We start from the raw sequence: 21,057 nt of genomic DNA, 5'->3' as shown, positions 1-21,057 counted from the left end.
TCAGTACGTCAGAGAGAGTTTCATGTTCTTCTAACACAGAGAGGCCAAGGTCCTCATTACTTGGGGGACTTGTCTGAGCACTTCTTCCAGGTCCAAGATGGTATAGGGTACCCATCAGAGGAGCAAGAAGCCTGACTTGCAGATGCCTCAGCCAGCACTTGAGGTTTCCCTGTAGAAAACAAGAGGAAAAACAAGCTCATGGAGTAATGCACTTTTCAGAAAGGCTTTGCAGTCAGGCTTATAGAGGCTGCCCGTGCACCGTAAGCAGTTGTGCTTCTTGGAGGGTGTCTCAGGCAGGACTCAAAGAGCGGGGTCCTTTCCCCTTGTCATGTCACCTTCGGTGCAGGCAGCCCTACCACCTCTCTGGGGAGCACCCCCTGTCCAACACTAGACCCTTCCTGGAGAGAACGCAGGTGTAGACTCTATCTACTTGCTCACCCTAAAATGAGTCTTAGCTTCAGGAGAAGCATCTGCAGAAAAAGTCCAACGAAAGGTACTCTCCTCTTTTCATAGACCAAAGGAACAAAAATTATTAAAACAACTAAATGGCAGGTAGTATGACTTTTGGCCTTTTCTTAACATGATCTTTCAAAGTACTAAAACCAATAAAGTGACACACTAAAGCCCCTTCAGAAAGGACATGGACTCAGCATCTTAACTTAAAAGGATGAACCCAGAAAGAGGTGTGTGTGTCAACAGAGCCAGGAGATAAGAAAGTACAATTTCAGAACACTTCCACAGGTCAACACAGTTTCATCACACTCCTTCCCTAAGCCATTGCTTAGCTCTTCCTGGTCCGAGTTAATACATCATTAAGGAGTCACAAGAGTGAAATAAAATTTCTTGACTACTTCATTTTATTTCGATTTATTTATTTTTAAGTGGAGGATAATTGCTTCACAATATTGCGTTGGTTTCTGCCATACATCAATATGAATCAGCCATAGGTATATGTATGTCCCCTCCCTCTCGAACCTCCTCGCACCTCCCACCCCGTCCCATCCCTGTAGGTTGTCACAGAGCCCCGATTTGAGCTCCCTGCCTTATATAGCAAGTCCCCCTGTCCGTCTAATTTAATATGGTAATGTATGCCTCCATGCTACTCTCTCCATTCACCCCACCCTCTTCACTTACTTCTTATATTCAGTGTGAACTCTTTTGTGAACTGGGCGTCATCATTTTCTGCATGGAAGATATACTGTCCTGGCTGGTGTTTATGGTTGCAAAACTTAGATATGCTGTTGGAAAAAGAGTTAAAGACAGACTTAGCCAGATTCTTTGAGGAGATGCTGAAATGAGTGATGGTGTGCTTGGGAAGAGTCTCCCTGGAGACACTTCAGTCTCTCAAGCTCAGTGGACAGGAGGTGTCTTCACTTGCTACTCAAAGTGTGGTCCATAAACAGGCAGCATCAGCCTCGATATTATCTGGGAATTTGTTAGAAATACAAAGTCCCAATCCCCCTGCACCCCTCCACACACACACCTACTGAGAGTCTGCATTTTAAGATGATTTCCTTGTGATTCACATGCACATTAAAGGTTGAGAAGCACTGATCCAGGCTGGGGCTCCTAAGAGAGACAAGAAGGTTCCAGCCACTATGGTTACATCCATTCCAGACTAGTCTGACTTCCCAGAAACATGGAAAAACCTTGGCGGGTGGCAGAGCCCATGACCCCTCAACCTCCTGAAAGGACAGCTCTCTGAAGTTGGTCCATGGCAGGACCTATGACCAGCCCTTGACTCCCATAGCAATTAACAGTGACGAGGGCTCAGATCCATTGAGTTTGTCCAGAAATCTCTGGGTGGTCTCAGCAGGCTCTAGTATCTTCTTGGAGTGCTCATCCCTCATACCTACCAGGTATCTGGTATTGGGGATTACCCGTTATACCTACCAGGTACATCGTACAGGGGATCAAGTTAGGCCAACTGATCAGGGACCCTGGAAAACAACCTAATTATTTAGACCTGATGGAGAAAGCAGGGAGGGGATGCTGTGGACTCCTAAGCAGGAGAGGAAAGTGATGAACAGTATTTCAGTTAAGAGTGAAATGCAGCAGGAAAGTGTATGGGAGGGAAGTCTGGAAGTAGTTGTTCAAATACCCAGCAAGTCCTTCATTCATTCATGGATTCACTCATTCATTCTCCCATCAATGGCACAGGCTGTTTGTGGGAGGAATTCAGAATACAACAGTCAGTCAGAAAAACAGATTTCTGTTCTCACAGAACGAAGGGTTCAAAGGCAGACAAGTAAATGTGCAGCTACGGTGCAATGTGGAAAGTCGTGGGAGAGAAGTAAAAGGTCAGACTTGAGAGCTCAGAGTGTGAAAAGAGGAGTGTTGTTGAAGGCAGGGAAAACGGGGAGGGAGCGGAAACAGCCAACCCAAGAGGCACCAGGACCACGAGGGGCAGCAGGTGCTGGACCAGATGTGAAGACGAAGGAGAGACCAGAATCCCAGCTGATTCCTGAGTCGAACCACCCGCCTAGCAACCGACAGAGCAGCTTCTGAGCACCGGTTTACCTGACGCCAACGTTCTGCAACCTTAACTTGGAAGCTCAAAGGTAATTCTGACTGTGGACAGTGATGGGAGATTCCATTTCCTACCAAGTGAGCATCTAACACACTTTTTGTTTGCCTCGTTAATAAGAAGGCTGAAGAGGCAGAAAGGGGACTTTCTTATCTTGACCTACTTCGGGACAACGAGAAGGAAATGGTTGCTGCAGTAGAAAATGACAGAAAGATGGGGGGAAAGCCAAATTATAACTTGAGGGAGAAAAGTAAGCAACACTACATGCACTCCCAGACTTTACGAAGGCAGGGTTTAAGAGAAAGATGTATGTCCACAAGGGAAAATGTAATTCTCGCTGGACAATAGCCAAAGACTCTGAAAAGGAACAAGAGATTTAAAAAGAAGCCAGTCTGGCTGGCCAGGGACCATGCTAAAAGCATCATTCAATTTGATAAAGAAATGACCAGTACAACAATTGATAATTGCATAGACCAAAGCAATCTGGTTCGTCTTTTTTTTTTTTTAAGTGGAGACTGCATTGCTTTTATTTTCTCTTCGGCTGCACCCCTTGGCATGTGGGATCCTAGTTCCCCGACCAGGAATCAAACATTGGAAGTGCAGAGTCTTAACCACTGGACTGCCAGGGAAGTCTCAGAAATCTTTTTTTTGAACGGTTTCCCTCCTAAGTCTCTTGTGCTGTCTGAATGGAGCCTGACTTGCCATGGACAGATGAGATCGTATTTGAAACGTTCTCGCTCTTCCAGGCAGGAAACTGGTCACAGAAACAGCCCGGACAAAAAATTGAATATTCAGGTCCTCCTCAAACACTTGTCCACTTGTCCTATTTATGGCCGTTGACCCCTTCAAGGGCAACGACTGCAGCGCTGACCCTCCCCTGGAAACTCCAGGAGGACTAACCAGTTAGGACCAGGGAGTTTCAAAACTTCCTCTTTCCCTGGGACTTTTCTGAAAATGGCCAGCAGGCAGGAGATGGGAGATCAGGAAACGGGTTCATGGCGAAACACCTTTGGTAACTAAGATGTATTCTCAGTATAAATGAGAAGGGATTTCTCCTCTGTTACGAGCAAAATGCAGGTGATTTTCAGTTTTCATTTAGTAGCCAGAGGGGAGGAGTTGAGAAGTCACAAGTATTTCCAGCAGCGCAGGGAGTAATTTCACTAGAAAGAAGGCTTTGTTCAAAGAGCAAGGGATGATGAAAGACAAACCAGAGGACAGGGAATAATAAAGTGCAGGTTGGGGAAGCTGAGAGCTTCTGAAACCAGAGAGTTAGGGGCTGGCAAGACTGAGGGACTCCACGTGGCACTGAGGGAGGCCCCATCAGGAGACCCTGCCCACTCAGACAGCGGGGTGTGGAGCGGGCACAGTTTGGCTGAAATTGAACCTGGTCCACACATGTTTCTGTCCAGGGTCAGACACAGGGGTGGGAGAGATGCTGCTGATTTTATGTCACTCTACATAATACTAAGCTCACTTTTATTTCAGGGCAGCCCAGAATCCTGGGGAAATATAATCATTAAAAACCCAATAGTGGGCACTTCCCTGGCAGTCCAGTGGTGAAAACTCCATGCTTCCAATGCAGGGGGCGTGGGTTCGATCCCTGGGTGGGGAACCTAAGATGACACATGCCTCATGGCCAAAATATAATAAAAGAAAAAATTCAAAACATTTTAAATCAAGAAAAATCCCCAATAGTGAAGCATGGCAAATTTCAAAAGGAGGCACACTTTTATTTCTAAATAAGCAAAGCACACACCTGTATGTTTGTTCTCTCACACACTGGGTGTGAGAATCTTGAACATTTGAAATGAACTGGTGTCCAGAGGCAGTACCAGAGTGATGGTTACAACACAGGCTTTGACTCTGCTATCACCCGGGCTTTCCTGGTGGCTCCACCAGTAAAGGATCTGCCTGCAATGCGGGAGACCCAGGTTCCATCCCTGGGTCGGGAAGATCCTCTGGAGAAGGGAATGGCAACCCCACTCCAGTATTCCTGCCTGGAAAATCCCATGGACAGAGGAGCCTGGTGGGCTCTAATCCATGGGGTCACGAAGAGTCGGGCATGACTGAGTGACTAATGCACACCTCTATCATCCAGTGGTGTGACTTTGGACAAGTCACCGAAACTCTCTGTTCTGATTTCCTTATCTGCAAAATGAAGATAGTATCTACCTTATATGGTTGTTAGAGTAGTTTTTGTTAAATTTTTATTAAAGCAGTTTTGCATAAACTGCTTATAATAGTGCCTAGTTGTTCAGTCGCTAAGTTGTGTCTGCCTCTTTGCAACCTCATGGACTGTAGTCCACCAGGCTCCTCTGTCCGTGGGATTTTCCAGGCAAGAATACTGGAGTGGGTTACTGTTTCTTTCTCCAATGATTATGCCTGCTGCTGCTGCTGCTGCTGCTAAGACGCTGCAGCCGTGTCCGACTCTGTGCGACCCCATAGACGGCAGCCCACCAGGCTCCCCCGTCCCTGGGATTCTCCAGGCAAGAGTACTGGAGTGGGGTGCCATTGCCTTCTCCGATGATTATGCCTAGCACATAGTAAACATGATAAACGCGTTAGATCATCATTACTATGAGGCTTATTACGTCTGGAAATCATTTTGAATAAAAAAGACATTTAGAAGCTTTACTCTGGGGTATACCTTGTCAGAAAGTCACAGTAAAACAAAGACTCAAAGAAAGAAAAAAAACTTAAGTAAATGCCCATCAAGGAGTTAGTCAAAATAAAATCTTCTGAAAAGTGGAATACCATGTAGCCATAAAAGTGATCACGTAAATAATAATACACTTATTAACATAGCAAGAGATGATATTTTAAAGGGAAAAATTGGGTGACAAATGGCACAATTAAAAAAACGGCACAATTAATTTCATGTTTATACAAAAACCTATACTTCATTTCTATCATGGCAGTTACATAGAAAAAGTCTGAAATATAAACCCTGGTGGTGGAATTGTGGGTGTTATATCTTTTTTATTTTTAAGACAATTTCAGAAAATAAGAGTGAATGAAAGGGGCTGACTTTGCCCTAGGTCTGGGGTAAGTAACATAACCTGTTTCCATATTTCATAAAATTTCCTAATGATCAAATGAGATGATCTGTATAAAGGACTTTGCACACTGGCACATTGCAAGGGCTCAAAGAAGTTTCTTTTGTTCTCAGTGAGGCTTCATGACCTGGTCAATACCTTACAACTGAGTGGGCAGGATTTGGAAATTCCCACTGTTCACTACAAGCAAACATCTCCTCATGTTTGTTACACTCAGGGCTCATCTCCTTCAGGGAACCAAAACAGTCCTTCCAAAAAAGCTCAATACAGTCCTGCAATCACATATCATTTATTGACTTGAGAGCTGGCTTTTCTGTTTGTCCCGAGAAGGACCGTGGCTCATCACCCAGAACCCACACTCTACCATACCGCTGGTACCAGGAAGCGCTCAGTTAATGCCTGTTGTGGGCAGAACTCAGACTGGTAGAATTGGAAAATTGCATATTTCAGGAAAAAAGAAAATACAGGAATCTGGCATGCCTAAGGAGAGTCTCTTAGAAGAGACTATTTAAATAATTATAACATCCTAATAAGTTGTTTTGGGGGGTGTGTGTGTGTGTTTAACCATAAAATTAGGAAAAGCTAAGGCAGATTTGTTTATAAGTCTACAGAGATAGGAAATTAAGCAAACGAACAGACAAAATATCCTAGAACCTTTTCCCAAGACCTGGTTATCAGGGCTGCTGGAAAGTTACAATTTCATAAAACGTAAACATAAAGGCAAACCCTAATAAACTCTGTGCAATATTTGAGGAAGTAAATTGGAGAAACGAAGCTGTGAAGGTGGGGGAAGCTGCTAGATTTCTGGCACACACACGACCACACCAAAGCTTTTTCAGGAGTACTGTTATTACGAGACCTTTTGGTTACACAGAAAAACTGGTGGCACTTTGCTTCTAAAGTCCTCTCCTGCCACATGATGAAAATTCTGTACTTCACCAGCAAAATTCAGTTTGACTAAATAGTTGAAACTGAGTGGTGGGTAAAGGACGCTTACTGTATTATTCCCTGAGTTCACTAGTAAATTGGGAACTTTTTATAATAAAAAATGGAAAAGAACTCAGAATTTAGTCTGCACCCCCAATTACAACACAGAGCCTCATGCAGAGAGCAGAAGACGTTGAGAGCACTTGTGCTCAATTTTTTTGGTTGTTCATCTTTTATTCAATATTTTGAGTGTCTTTTTCATGATGAAGGAGGCTCTGTCTCACCTGGCATTGTGAATCAAGTGGGCCATCACACTCACTGCATCATTTTCATCAATTAATATTGTAGCTCTTCAAGAACTTTTTAAGTAAAATAAATACTGAGTTAAGTGTAGTGGTGTGGAGAAGGCAATGGCACCCCACTCCAGTACTCTTGCCTGGAAAATCCCAGGGACGGAGGAGCCTGGTGGGCTGCAGACCATGGGGTCGCGAAGAGTCGGACACAACTGAGCGACTTCACTTTCACTTTTCACTTTCATGCATTGGAGAAGGAAATGGCAACCCACTCCAGTGTTCTTGCCTGGAGAATCCCAGGGATGGGGAGCCTGGTGGGCTGCCGTCTATGGGGTCGCACAGAGTGGGACACGACTGAAGTGACTTAGCAGCAGCAGCAGCAAGTGTAGTGGTGAGTGCGCATTTTGAGTTGATTTCTGGGAGGTGATGATGAATTCATTCATTTACTAAATCGCTGCTGACTATTTACTAAGTAGCTGTTGCCTTGTACAATAGCACAAGGCATTGTACAGCGCCTTTCTGAAAAGACAGGAAAATGCCAGGGCCCATCCCCACAGTGGGATTCAGCACACAAGAGGCTCACTGTACCACCCGGGAACTAGGGGTGAGAGGCACAAGCACTACACGCGTCAGGATCTTCCCTCATTTATCCATTTAGCTGCCTCTTGAAGATAACTACTTGGGGTCAGGGATGCAGGTTGTGATCATGGAATGAAACCAGAGTAACTAGATTGGCCCGAGACCCATATATATCAGAGACACGGTCCTCTAATCAGTGAGTCTGTCAGACCTTAAGAATGCTGCCAGGTGTCACCAGCACAAATAGCAGCGACCTCCCAGGTGGCGCCTGGCCCTTAAATGCACCTGCATAACTTGAGGGAGTCGAGGGGGAGACATCACCTTGTTCACGCTTGTAGCCCCTGAAGGTACTGAGCCCATTGAGAAAGTATTAAAGGAATATTTGTTGAACTTAATTGAACTGATCATCTGTCTCTTTGAATCAAGGTTGCAAGAGAATCCTGTAGAATTAAGGGCTTCTCTGACACTAGGTGACAACACAAAGAACAGGGAAAGGGACAGCACGGACATCCTAAACGCAAGTAGTCAACTCAGCTAGCAGGAGAGGGACTGGCCCTCTGCCTTCTACTTTCAGAAGTTTGATGGTTGAGAATACGGGCGTATGACAATGGGGTGACGCCCCCCTCCAAGGCAGTGGTTCTCAACCACAGGAACTTTTTCTCACCAGGGGACATCCAGCAATGTCCACAGATATTTTAGGTTGTCACAAGTGGGGTTAGTGGTGCTACTGACATCCATGGGGTGGAGACCTGGGACTCGGCAGAATATCCTACCACACAGAAGAAAGACTCCACCGCCACCACCCCCAGCACCCTGAGTGGAGAATTACCCAGCCCAAGATGTCAACAGTCTGTTGTTGAGAAGCCCTGAGTTAGGGGACTGTGAGTCCATCCAAAGGCTGCCTTCTTAATTACTTTAAAAATGAATGCTTTGAATGTTAGGAGGTTTGGGCAAGAGAGGATAGACAGTTCCATGCAAACTCTGCATTATAGAGTGCTTTTTAAAACACACACAAGGGAATTTCCTGGTGGTCCAGTGGCTGACTCCACACTCCCAATGCAGGGGGCCTGGGTTCAATCCCTGGTCATGAAACTAGATCCCACATGCCTCAACTAACACCTGGCACAGGTGAATAAAGAAATAAGTAAAATATTTTAAAAATTAAATGACTTCTAAACCAAAAGTTCTTTTTAAAAAATAAAAAAGCAAACAAGGATCAGCTACAAATCACTTTGGGGTCTAGAATAGCATGGTTATCAGGAAACAGAGAAGAATCAAGATGAAAAGAGCTTGAATTTCCCTGGTGGTCTAGTGGTTAAGAATCCTCCTGCCAATGAAGGGGACATGGGTTCAATCCCTGGTCTGGGAAAGATTCCACATGCTGTGGGGCAACTGATCCGGCATGCCCTAGAGCCCACGGCTCTTCAACGAGAGACGCCACCTCAATAGGAAGCCTGAGCACCTCAACCAAGGGTAGCCACCACTCTCTGCAACTGGAGAAAGCCGGTGCACAGCAACAAAGACCCAGCACAGCCAAAATTAAATAAATAAAACACTTTTTAAAAAGATGAAAAGAGCTCAGCTCTGACTTGTCTCCTAGACCTGTGCCATCCAACAGGAATATAATGCAAGCCACATGCATAATTTTAAAGTTTCCAGTTAGCTACCTAAAAAAGTGAAAAGGAGTAAACAGTAATGATAGATTTATTGAACTTAATATATCTAAAATACTAGCATCTTAACATATAATCAAGATAAAAATTATTGAGATATTTTACAGCCTATTTCTCACACTAAGCCCTAAAAGCCTGCTGTGTATGTTACAGTCACAGTGCATCTCCCCTGGCACCAAATGTCAAGCTCTCAACAGCCACGTGCGGCTGATAGATCCGTACTGCACAGTCCAGGACCAGACCTGTGACAGGAGTCACCGGAGGTTCTCACTAAACACATAGACTCTGGACGCAATATGCCTCCGAGATTACTCAAGTGTAGTTATTAAGGAGCAAAGGTAACAGGTGCACCCCAGAGAACCAACTTCTGACCGTAGTTTCTTTAGTGACTGAACTTTCAGCATCTAAACTCAACAGCTAGCAACTAGCAAAGGAGATTAATCCAAGCCCTGGCACGGCACCTTGAAACAACGTTCAGCTGTGCTCCAAGTGTCCTGCAAGTCAGCTGTAATGTCAAGAAAAATATATTTTGATGGTGAAAACCACTGCAGAATCAGTATATTGTGATAAAAATTGGAACAAGAATCAACTGTGCAGTATTCTTTTAAAAATGTAGCCTTGGGGCATTGTGCCCCAATTTTGGTTCATCGTGTCTGAAATGGGAACAAGGAATCCACATTTTTAAATATCCACCCAGATGATTACTATACAGTTGGTATAAGGACTCACGTTGAGAATCAGTGGTTTACCATAAACCCATTGACTCGCTTAAGACATGACAGGTGCCTCTTAGCTCATAGTCTATCCTGAAACCATTGTTACCAGGGATTAGTTTTAAGAAATAAGAAGCATCAGAGCCATAGGATATACAAGGAAGAGCTGTTTTTTGGAGAGAGAAAGAGAGATAAATTCGGAGTTTGGGATTAACATATACCCACTACTATACGTAAAATAGGTTAACAACAGGACCTACTGTATAGCACAGGGAACTGCACTCAATATCTTGTAATAATCTATAAAGGGAAAAAAGCTGAAAGAGAATATATATGTATGTATAAGAGGCTTCCCTGGTGGCTTCCCAGTGATAAAGAATCCACCTGCTAACGAAGGAGACTCAGGTTCAATTCCTGGGTCGGGAAGATCCCCTGGAGAAGGAAATGGCAACCCACTCCAGTATTCTTGCCTGGAGAATCCCATGGGCAGAGGAGCCCAGCGGGTTACAGTCTATGGGTTGCCATAGACTGCATGGGTCTATGGGCATAGTCTCTTTTGGCAACTATGGGTTGCCAAAGAGTCAGACATGACTTAGCGACTACACAACAACAAAAAAATATGTGTATAAATGAATCACTGTGCTGTACACCTGAAATTAACATAACATTGCAAATTAACTATCCTTCAACTTTAAAAACATGTTGATTTTTATTTTCCAAAGAGGGACTGAAGAATTTCTCCCCTAAGAGAAACTTGAGTGCGGTTGGACAAACCCTCAGGAAAATGAGATTTTCCTTCAGCATTTATCCTCGGGCTATGTCTGTGTTTGTTTTTTGAAAACTCAAATCAATATACCTCTAGGTAGTGTTTTCTGTTTTTCAGGGGTTTTACTTCCTCAGTCATCTGCCAAGGGGCTGAGAGAGACTTCATGTGCCAGGAGCACATAGCCTCAAATAGGAAGTAACTATCGGGTGACTCAGAAAATGCCGGACTCAAACTGATAATGGTTCTTTCTGTTTTTCGTGAGTAGGTTACACTCTTTGAACTGATTAAAGAGTTGTCATTGTGCCCTCAAGTCTGCTGCTTGCTTCCTCATCCTCCATATCAGCATGATAGCACATTCACTCAAGAGTAACCAGAAGGGTCTGGCCAAGAATGATGATCCCTCCTGGACTCACCTGTACCCATCATCCAGGCCACTTTGCTCACAAGGAAATGATTTTCGAGAGAAGGTCCACGTACATCTGATTTGTGGGTATGCTTTAAACCTGACAGAAAAACAAAACTCTTCATACTGGTCAATTTCATAATCTTCATTTGATTTGGAAACGTTTATAAATCCCTTTTCTGTAAAAAAAAAAAAAAAAAAAAAAAAAGAATGCATTTCTAAATTAGATAATGAGATTCATATGGAAATATATTGAGAAGATAAATTTATATTCATCAGTTTTAAGCAAGAAAACTGAGATTTGATAGCCCAACAAGAAACACATGAGTCCTGTCCCCAGTTAGAAGCCTGAGCATATCACCTTCTGATTCCGCTCAGAATTAGATGTGAATAATTGATGCTTTTCCCAGAGAAATGTAAAAAGACATCTATTGATTTTGCATACAGCTTCAAGGGGTTGGAGGATTCCCCCAGCCTGGCGAACCATGGACACAGAGGGACCCACCGACAATCCCTCAGTCCGAATGGCCTCCTCGTGACTTATGCCACATAAAATAATGTCAGGGCACAAATAAAAGAACAGTCTAGCCAGTGATACTCACAAGGTTTCCCTGGGGAATACTTCCTTGTTAGTTTGATAAGAGAATCTTTTTATTTCTCAGCATTTTCAACGTAGGTGGCTAAAGGCTGCCACCTACTCTGAGATCAATTTTTTTTTTTAGATCACTTAAAAAAAAATTTATTGCTGTCTCTGAGATTACTTAAAGCAGAGTTATTGTCAGATCCTACACAGCCCACCCAAATTTCTATTTTCTCAAGGTTCAGTGGTAAAGAATCCACCTGCCAATGCAGGAGACACGGGTTCAATCCCTGGGTCAGGAACATGCCCTGGAAAAGGAAGTGGCTACCCACTCCAGTATTCTTGCCTGGAGAATCCCATGGACAGAAGAGCCTGGCAGACTACAATCCATGGGGTCCCAAAAGAGTTGGACACAACCAAGTGACTAAACAACAAGTATTTGTTGGGTTTTCTCAGCCACTGCTCTCTGCCCTTGAGGGGCAGTGCTCAGGTAGTTCTTAGAACAAGTGCTTATTAATGGTGAATTCTGCATCTGGCTCTCAGCCACGTCTGGGACTACAAGGATAGAAGGGATTATTCCTGTCTTTAGGAACCTTCCAGCCTATTGGAAGACAAAAATCCACAAACAGAGGGTCACATTACAATGTGATGAGTGCAAAAACAGTGGCATTCAAGCAGGCTCAGGCTCGGTTTAACTGCAAAAGGAAGGGAGGGGGCAGCTTATATTGATTTCACAAAGCTATCCTAATTCAATTTCTCTCTCAAGTTTTTGATACTAACCTTATACTGAAAGCAGAATTTGCAGCACCTGCCTTACACTCCACACTAAAACAACTAAAAACACGAGTACAGATTATGTGCGCAGCTGCATTACCTAGGATGGTGACCAAAGCTGATTTACTGGGATGCTCTGAAGAGGAACAAGTGTAATAGCCAGCGTCGTTTCTTCCCACTGATGATACAAAAGCAAACAGAATCCGTATCATAGTTCTGTTTGTGGAATAGGTACTCATCTCAAAGTAGCTGCCCTAGATTTTAATATAAAACAGAGTTTGAATGGAGTGATTTCCACCTGGATTCTTGGTTCATTTTTCTGCATTTCAGAATACAAGCTCATCCTCTCACCTCTTCCAGTGCTTTATTCTCTAATTCCCAGCTGAGCCCGAATCCGTGGTTTACGTGAATGGCTTTGCACCTTATCCATAAGGGTTCCCCTACTTTAAGAAATAATTGTGGCGGTGTGGTCTGAGGAGTCTGGTTTAGATCTAGAAGATGAAAAAATCCCGGGTAAGAAGAAAAGTGATTTCCCCCCTGCACCACACAATATATCCTGAACATTCTGCAGAATAAAGGTCTTAATGGTATCTCAGGGCTTCCCTGGGGACTCAGTGGTAAAGAATCCGCCTGAGACACAGGTTCCATCCCTGGTCCAGGAAGATCCCACATGCTGTGGAGCAACTAAGCCCATGGGTCACAACTACTGAGCTTCTGCTTTAGGGCCTGGGAGCCGCAACTACTGAGCCCATGCACAGCAACTACTGAAGCCCACACACCCTAGAGCCTGTGCTACATAACAAGAGAAGCTACCACAACGGAGGTCCTTGCACCCCAACTACAGAGTAGCCCCCCATTTGCCGCAACTAGAGAAAAGCCCATGCACCAACAAAGACCCAGCACAGCCAAAAATAAAATAAATAAATTTTTAAAAAAAGATTTTAATGGCATCTTAAATGTTACAAACTATCCCAAAATAAAAGGATCTTTTAGAGATTAAGTAGTCTCTTATGAAGAAATGAGCACAGAAAGGATCCATAATATCACACTGAAAATGGCCTGAAGGAACTATAGCATTTTTGAAATTGAGTGAGGACCTAAGGGGTGATGATTAGTCCCAGACTGTCTCCAAGGAACAGTCACAGAAAACAGAAGGACAGGATATGACGGTCTTACCTATAGTGAAGAGCTTGGTACATTCCCTGCCCAGCTCGTTTCTTGCACAGCACCTGATATCTGTTCCAAATAACTCATGGAGGACGCTCTCCTCCTTCTTGACGACAGCTGGACTCTCTCCTTTACAGCTGCAGTTAAAAAAGAAATGTCAGTTGACTAAACACCTTTTAAAATGACAAGCGAGTATTCAGGAGAAGAGCCAGATAAAAGGTTGTAGAGTTTAGGAGCCTGATAAGAAAATAAAGATAGGAGCAGGTCACAAGGCAAACCAATTCATACTGAGGGTGCCCGCACCACCCACGGAATTCTTAAAGGAACTAGTTAGTTATTCATTACCTCACCTAATTAGAATAATGCTGGAGAGAGTCATATAATAAAAGAGTGCAAAAGGTTTTGAGAAAAGTATGGATACTAAAGGGGAAAGGGGGGTGGGAGGAACTGGAAGATTGGGATTGACATACATACACTATTGATAGTATGTATAAAATAGAAAACAGCATGTGTAAAATAGGTAACAGCATGTATAAAACAGATAACTAATGAGAACATGGGCTTCCCTGGTGGTTCAGAGGTAAAGAATCTGCCCGAAAGTGCAGGAGACAAGGGTTCAGTCTCTGGCTCGGGAAGATCCCTTGGAGAAGGGAATGGCGACCCACTCCAGTATTCTCGCCCGGGAAATTCCACGGACAGAGAACTGTAGCTGGGTGGGCTACAGTCCATGGGGGTCCCAAAAGAGTTGAACACAACTTAGCGACTGAACAACAACAAATGAGAACATATTGTATAGCTCAGGGAACTCTACTTAATGCTCAGAGGTGACCTGAAATCCATAAGTGAGGGGGTACTTGTACATGTATGTCAGATTCATTTTGCTGCACACTAGAAACTAATACAACACAGTAAAGCAACTATACTCCAATAAAAATTTATTTAAAAAAAGATTTCGTGTCTGGTGACCTCTTGGTTGTTGTTAAACAGAAAAAACGAATGGAAGAACCGAGAAAAGACAGAAAAGGGGTGGGGAAGAAAATGGAGAAAAGGAAAAGCACAATTAGGTTTTAATACAGCAACAAGGTGTATGATCTTTGAAGCTCTGAAGAGGACAAGCCGTGAGAGGGAGAGAGGCCAGGGCTGCAGAAGTGCCCAGGGTCCCCACAGCTCACAGAGGAGAGGGTGGTATCACCTGAGAGGAGCCAGCCCCACCTGGGGATCTGGGCTTCCCCAGTGGCTCAGTGCTAAAGAATCTGCCTGCAGTGCAGGTCACTCAGGTTTGATAAAATCCCCTGGAGGGCACGGGAACCCACTCCAGTATCCTTGCCTGGAGAATCCCCAAGGACAGAGGAGCCTGTCGGGCTGCAGACCATGGGGTCACAAAGAGTTACGACTGAAGCAATTTAGCACACACGCACAGGGACTGGAGGGACTTCTCCCTGCCCTCTCCCACCTCCCTAACTATCACCTTTCCCAAAGCAGGTACAGCTTTTGGAATAGCCACAGCTTTCTGTGACTATATACAGCTTCTGTGGACAGTCACTTTTCTCCTCTTTATCACTTTAGTCAAATACATTCTTTGTTTGTTTACGTACTATTCCTTGAGTTTTAAAAATGACAACAATAATTCTTTTTAAATTACAATAATAATTTGTTTATTTTGTTTGGCCAAATGGTAAGGGAAATCTTAGTCCCCTGACCAGGATGGAACCTGAGTCCCCTACATTGGAAGATCAGAGTCTAAACCACTGGACTGTCCGGGAAGTCCCAATAATAATTAATCTTTAAGACAACAATAATTGTTTATTGTAGAAATTTTGGAAAATCCAGAAAAACCCAAAGAAAAGAATTTTAATTTGCCCATATTCCTACCACCATGAGACGACCAACTGTTGCTATTTTGCTGTGTGTAGCTTTCTAATCTGTTTCTTCTCTGTTCACGCATTACATTTATATCTATAGGTAACCTCTTTTTCCTTCAAAATGTGGAATCCCAGTTTTATCATTTGGCAACCTGATTTTTTTTTTTCTCCTTCTCTTTAGTCCCATTTTTCAATTAAAGTTGTTTAGTACATTTTAATTAGTTCAAACAGCATGAATCCTTACTTTGTGAACACTTAGGTATAACACATTTACAAGGTACTGACTATCTACTAGTCATTGTTCTGTGCGTTTCACGTGTACCGATTCATTTCCTCACAGACTGCTACCAGCCCCACGCTTCTAATGCGGTGACAAGGGGTTAAGTAAGTCAAGGCCACACAGGTATAAGCACAGAAGGGTTCAGACCCAGGCAGATTCTATATCTTCAAACAATCATATCTGCTCTTCCAGAATACATGGAATAAGTACAAATTAAACATTCATTCACAGGGGATTTTTTTACCTATAGGGGATTATACACTAAAAGCTGGACCTGGGACTTCCCTGGGGGCCCAGTGACTAAGACTTCATGCATCCAACGCAGGGGGCCAGGGATCCATCCCTGGTCAGGGAACTAGATCCCAAATGCCCCAACTAAGACCCAGTGCAGCCAAATAAGATAAAAGTAAAAAGTAAAAAACTTTAAAGTCTGAACCTTTTTAAAAAAAAAAAAACAACAGTTATGACTTTATTTATTTATTTGGCTGTGCTGGATCTCTGCTGCTGTGTGGGCGTTCTCTGCAGTTGTGGTGAGTGGGGCTACTCTCTAGTCGGGGTACGCTAGCTTCTCATTGCGGTGGCTTCTCTTGTTGCAGAGCACGGGCTCTAGGGTGTGCGGGCTTCTGCCAGTTGCTGCATGTGGGCTCAGTAGTTGTGGTGCCCAAGCTCTAGAGCACAGGTTCAATATTGTGGTGCCTGGGCCACCTTACTTGATCAGGGATCGAACCCGTTTCTTCCGCATTGGCAGATGGTTCTTTACTACTGGGCCACCAGGGAAGCCCTGGACCTTTCTTTTTCCCCCAACAGAGTCAACAACCCTGTACCTTTAAGTTAGAGAGTCAACAACCCTGAACTTAAAGGGCGCTAATTCATGTCCTGTGATATGCAGGGAGGGTCCTACAGGTCAGTGACATGACCAATGGGGGCTCCAAAGGCCCCCTCACTAAGACACGCCCCCAGTTCCCCCCTGGGAAGTCCACACCAATCATGCTTTAAAAGGGCATGTTTCTTGTTAACATGGTGATAACTTGTACATACAGTATGATGTCAACTATATTAGGGAAAGTCACAATAGCCGTTCTCACGTCATACCTGTCACTCTGTGAATCGCAGAACACCCATTCCACCGTCGGTTCTGGAACACTCTCTGAGATGCAGACCAAGGCGTCCTGATTTTCCATTTTTCTAAAGTAAGGTTTTCTTAATGTGTAAAGCAGTGCATCTAAAGCATTATAAATTATTCATGTTTTAATATTAAAAATGTTTCATATGAAAAACACTTAAAAAAATAATAACTTAGTCTCCTCAAAAGAAGAATTCTACATCAAGAAAAGTTAATCTCTTATACTCTAGCAGTATCTTCCACTCCACTCCAAATATATACAATAACATAGCCCCTCCTCACTAATATATTAAACTCAACTCAGGCTGAAATGCTGACTGGCATGTATTCTCTTAGCTAATGTCTTTGGCTATTTCATGAATCCAAAGACAACTAAAGTTTAGCGGAGGGAAGCCAGGTAAAAAAACAAATATCAATATGCATGGGAAAAAGAAGAGCAGAAATAACATAAAGTTTATAACACATACTTATCTAGTTTTGAGGCTCAGCTTTCTGCCCACATGGAGAAGGGCATGGCAACCCACTCCAGTGTTCTTGCCTGGAGAATCCCCATGGACAGAGGAGCCTGGCGGGCTACAGTCCATGGGGTCACAAAGAGTCGGACATGACTGAGCAAGTAACACTTTCTGCCCACAATTTTATCTAGAACTAGGCAGAAATATAGTCAAACAGAGATAGAATTGAAACAGAATTAAGAGGTTTATTTTAGCCTCTTATTCACATTGAACCTCCCCCCTCCTCCTTCCTCCTATTTTCCCCTCCCCCTCCCCACGGTACTTATCATATCATCTCTACTTCTGCTTGGAACCCTTAGCGACAGGAGTTCATGACCTCCCAGAGTAGATCCTTCCATTTTGGAACCTTTTTTTTTTTTTTAAAGAACGCTAAATTTCAATCTTCTCCCTTATAATCAATTCTTTTAAAATACTATAATACTTTATATATATATATATATATATATATATATATATATATGCATACCAAAGATATACAAAGAGTAAATTTTGAAGCATAATAAATAAAAATGAAGATCTATGGATCCATGCTGTACTTAATAACTGCAATAATCATAAATACCTTTGAATCTACTTTTGTGTTTCTCTCCATGTCTCAACCCTAGGTTAACTTTATCCTGAATTTTGTGTTTGTCATTTTCAAACTTTAAAAAATGTCTGTATCACATAGATGGGTGGCCCCAAACAGTATATTGGTTTGTTTGCTTGTTTCTGGGCTTCAACATGTGCAATCACTCAATATGCAGTCCTTCACAATTTCAGTTATTTATCCAACCTTATTTTTAAGACTCATCCATGGTTATGCATGCATGTAGCTATGCTTAATTCAAACTCTTGATGAAAGGGAAAGAGGAGAGTGAAAAAGTTGGCTTAAAACTCAACATTCAGAAAACTAAGATCATGGAATCTGGTCCCATCACTTCATGGCAAATGGATGGGGAAACGGTGGAAACAGTGACAGACTTTATTTTGGGGGGCTCCAAAATCACTGCAGATGGTGACTGCAACCATGAAATTCAAAGATGCTTGCTCCTTGGAAGAAAAGCTAGGACCAACCTAGACAGCATATTAAAAAGCAGAGACATTTACTTTGCCAACAAAGGTCCGTCTAGTCAAAGCTTTGGCTTTTCCAGTAGTCATGTATGGATGTGAGAGCTGGACTATAAAGAAAGCTGAGCGCCGAAGAATTGATGCTTTTGAACTGTGGTGTTGGAGAAGACTCTTGAGAGTCCCTTGGACTGCAGGAGATCCAACCAATCCATCCTAAAGGAAATCAGTCCTGAATATTCATTGGAAGGACTGATGCTGAAGCTGAAACTCCAAAACTTTGGCCACCTGATGCGAAGAACTGACTCATTTGAAAAGACCCTGATGCTGAGAAAGACTGAAAGAGGGAGGAGAAGGGGATGACAGAGGATGAGATGGTTGGATGGCATCACGGACTCAATGGACATGAGTTTGAGTAAGCTCCAGGAGTTGGTGATGGGCCGGGAAGCCTGGTGTGCTGCAGTCCATGGGGTCACAGAGTCAGACAAGCCTGAGTGACTGAACTGAACTGAACTGATGCTTAATTCATTTTGCTACCACTACCTTGTGTTCCACTGGTGGATATATCACAGTCTACTGTTCCATTTTCTTGTAGGGGACATTTGGGTGTTTCTTGTAGTTTGAATCACCAACAGTGGTCCTATGAACATCCTGTGCATTTCTACCAAGGCAGGTGTGTACATTCCTTTAACAATAGACCTTGGAGTGCAACTTCTGATCCCTACGGTGTGGATCCACGCATAATGACGATTTGTTTCCAACCATCCGGTGGGTATAAAATCATATCTCATTGTGGTCTTTTTTAAGATAATTTAAAATTTATTTATTTTATTATTTATTTTTGGCCATGCTGGATCTTGGTTGCCGAGCAGGCTTTTCTCTAGTTTCAGCGAGTGGGGCCTTCTGTCCAGTCCCTGTGCACGGGCTTCTCCTTGCGGTGGCTGCTCTTGTTGCAGAGCACAGGCTCTAGAACATACAGGCTTCAGTTGTTGTGGTTGCTCAGCTCTAGGGCATAGGCTCACTAGTTGCAGTGCACAGGCTTAGCTGCCCCAAGGCATGTGGCATCGTCTCGGATCAGGGACCGAACCTATGTCTCCTGCCTTGGCTAGTGGATTCTTAGCCACTGAGCCACCAGGGAAGCCCTTCATTGTGGTCTTAATTTGCATGTCTCAGCTATTAATTTAATATGTTTACTATAGAGTGAAATATCTACTCATGTCTTTTACTTTTCTACTAGTTTTTTTTCTTATTGATTTATAGAAGTTCTTTACATATTATGACTATTCAATCTTTGTTGATTATGTGAATTACAAACATCTTTTCCTATTGTATCATAGTTTTTACTGTCTCTTCCTGTAGTTTCTGACCAGTGGTCCCAAGTCTACCTTCTAGAGCAATTTTTTTTTTTTAAGTGAAGCTTTGCTTCCATGGGAAAATCTTTCCAATATTTAAAACCATCCAGAGGTTAAGGAAGACCACTGCCATTGAAGATGTTTTTAACTAGTTAGCCCAGGTTTCCTGATTCACATCAGAAGAATTTCCTTTACGTTACACTGCAATCAATCTTCTGCTTTCCTCAAAATATTTCCTTTTCTTTGCTAAACATTCTTAATTCCCTTAGCTTCTCCTAAAGTAAGGAATTCCAAGATCTTCACTATCCTGGTGGCTCTGTTTTGTCACTGTTCATTTGCAAAGATGTAGAACTGTAAATAGTAATTTTCCATGAATTTTCTTAACCCAGACATTACATTTTTGTGAATGCTGCCAAGGTTCAGATTTCCTTTTTTAGCAACCATAACATACTGTTGGTTAATACTGAACTTGTGGTTCACTAAACCCTTTCCTCTTTTTCATGTTGACTGCTGCCAAGTCTACCCCACCTGATTTTTTTGAATCCCACCACCCAGCAGCACCGTTAAAAACAGTTGCAACTTACTTGAATGATTGTTGTGCTATTTTTATATTGTAAATCTTTTTCTTTTCATTTGTACATTGTAAATCTTAAGTGAAAAAAAGTTGCCCTAAGTATAATAAAGACAGCAGACGCACATTTACTTTATACAAATTCAACACTTGGCAAAAAACAGAGGGAAAGAAAGAGAGAGGAAAAAATCTCTCATTCCCTTCCAACCTGAGGGCTTCCTGTCTCACAGAGTGGAGTGCAGGACTAGGGAGGGGTCAGGAACAAGACTAAAATCAAAGAGCAATGAGAGGTACCTCTTGACTTTTGACCTTCTAGGGCTCTGGCTCTTTACATATCAGAGTAATTGCCGGGCTTTTCAAAACAAACATTGACCGATTTTGTCTTTGCCTGGCTTTTGCCTGACAGGCTGACTTTGGAGCCTAACACCGTGTCCCCAGCCCCGTTCAGATGAGCCTTGTGGGAATCTAAACGGCTCTGCTGTTTGCAGCTCTGACTGCAAGACCCAGGGCAGGGAGGCTGGGAGTGCAGACCTGGCCAAGCTCAGCCTCCGGTTGTTGAGCCCCGCGCTGCTATGGGCCGGGACGCACAGGCACTGCACCCTGCAAGTCACACCAAAGTGCAGCCAGGGGGCCTGATTTACAGTGGATGAACCAGAGCTTCTGGAGTGCTGCCCTGGCCCCAAAGGCAGCGGGACCCATGTGAACGCACCACCTCTAGTCCCCGTTGTTCATGTGGGGTAAACCATGGTGGGGGGGGGGGGGTACAAGGCTGAGTCTGCACAACCTCCAGGCCTGGCAGAACCTGGTGGAGAGAAGGAGAAGCCAGAATACATGCCAGAGGTGGTTTTG

The 21,057-nt window shown here is 43.4% G+C and overlaps 1 protein-coding gene across 1 annotated transcript in view; it reads right to left on the bottom strand.

Moving 5' to 3' along the window:
• The window catches only part of FLT3 (fms related receptor tyrosine kinase 3), a 62,217-nt gene that overhangs the window by 21,983 nt on the left and 19,177 nt on the right, over positions 1-21,057 (bottom strand). Inside the window, exons 7-13 of the mRNA XM_055543123.1 lie at positions 16,693-16,822; positions 13,468-13,595; positions 12,643-12,782; positions 12,392-12,545; positions 10,948-11,116; positions 1,135-1,238; positions 61-169 (exon numbers count right to left, since the gene is read on the bottom strand). Of these exons, the coding sequence (XP_055399098.1) occupies positions 61-169; positions 1,135-1,238; positions 10,948-11,116; positions 12,392-12,545; positions 12,643-12,782; positions 13,468-13,595; positions 16,693-16,822 (934 nt within the window). The remainder of the gene's footprint in view (positions 1-60; positions 170-1,134; positions 1,239-10,947; positions 11,117-12,391; positions 12,546-12,642; positions 12,783-13,467; positions 13,596-16,692; positions 16,823-21,057) is intronic.

This window comes from Bubalus kerabau, chromosome 12 (assembly GCF_029407905.1).
Source record: "Bubalus kerabau isolate K-KA32 ecotype Philippines breed swamp buffalo chromosome 12, PCC_UOA_SB_1v2, whole genome shotgun sequence".
Taxonomy (NCBI): Eukaryota; Metazoa; Chordata; class Mammalia; order Artiodactyla; family Bovidae; genus Bubalus; species Bubalus kerabau.
The sequence above is the reverse complement of the archived record's forward strand: the minus strand, read 5'-3'. Positions and strand labels throughout refer to the sequence as shown.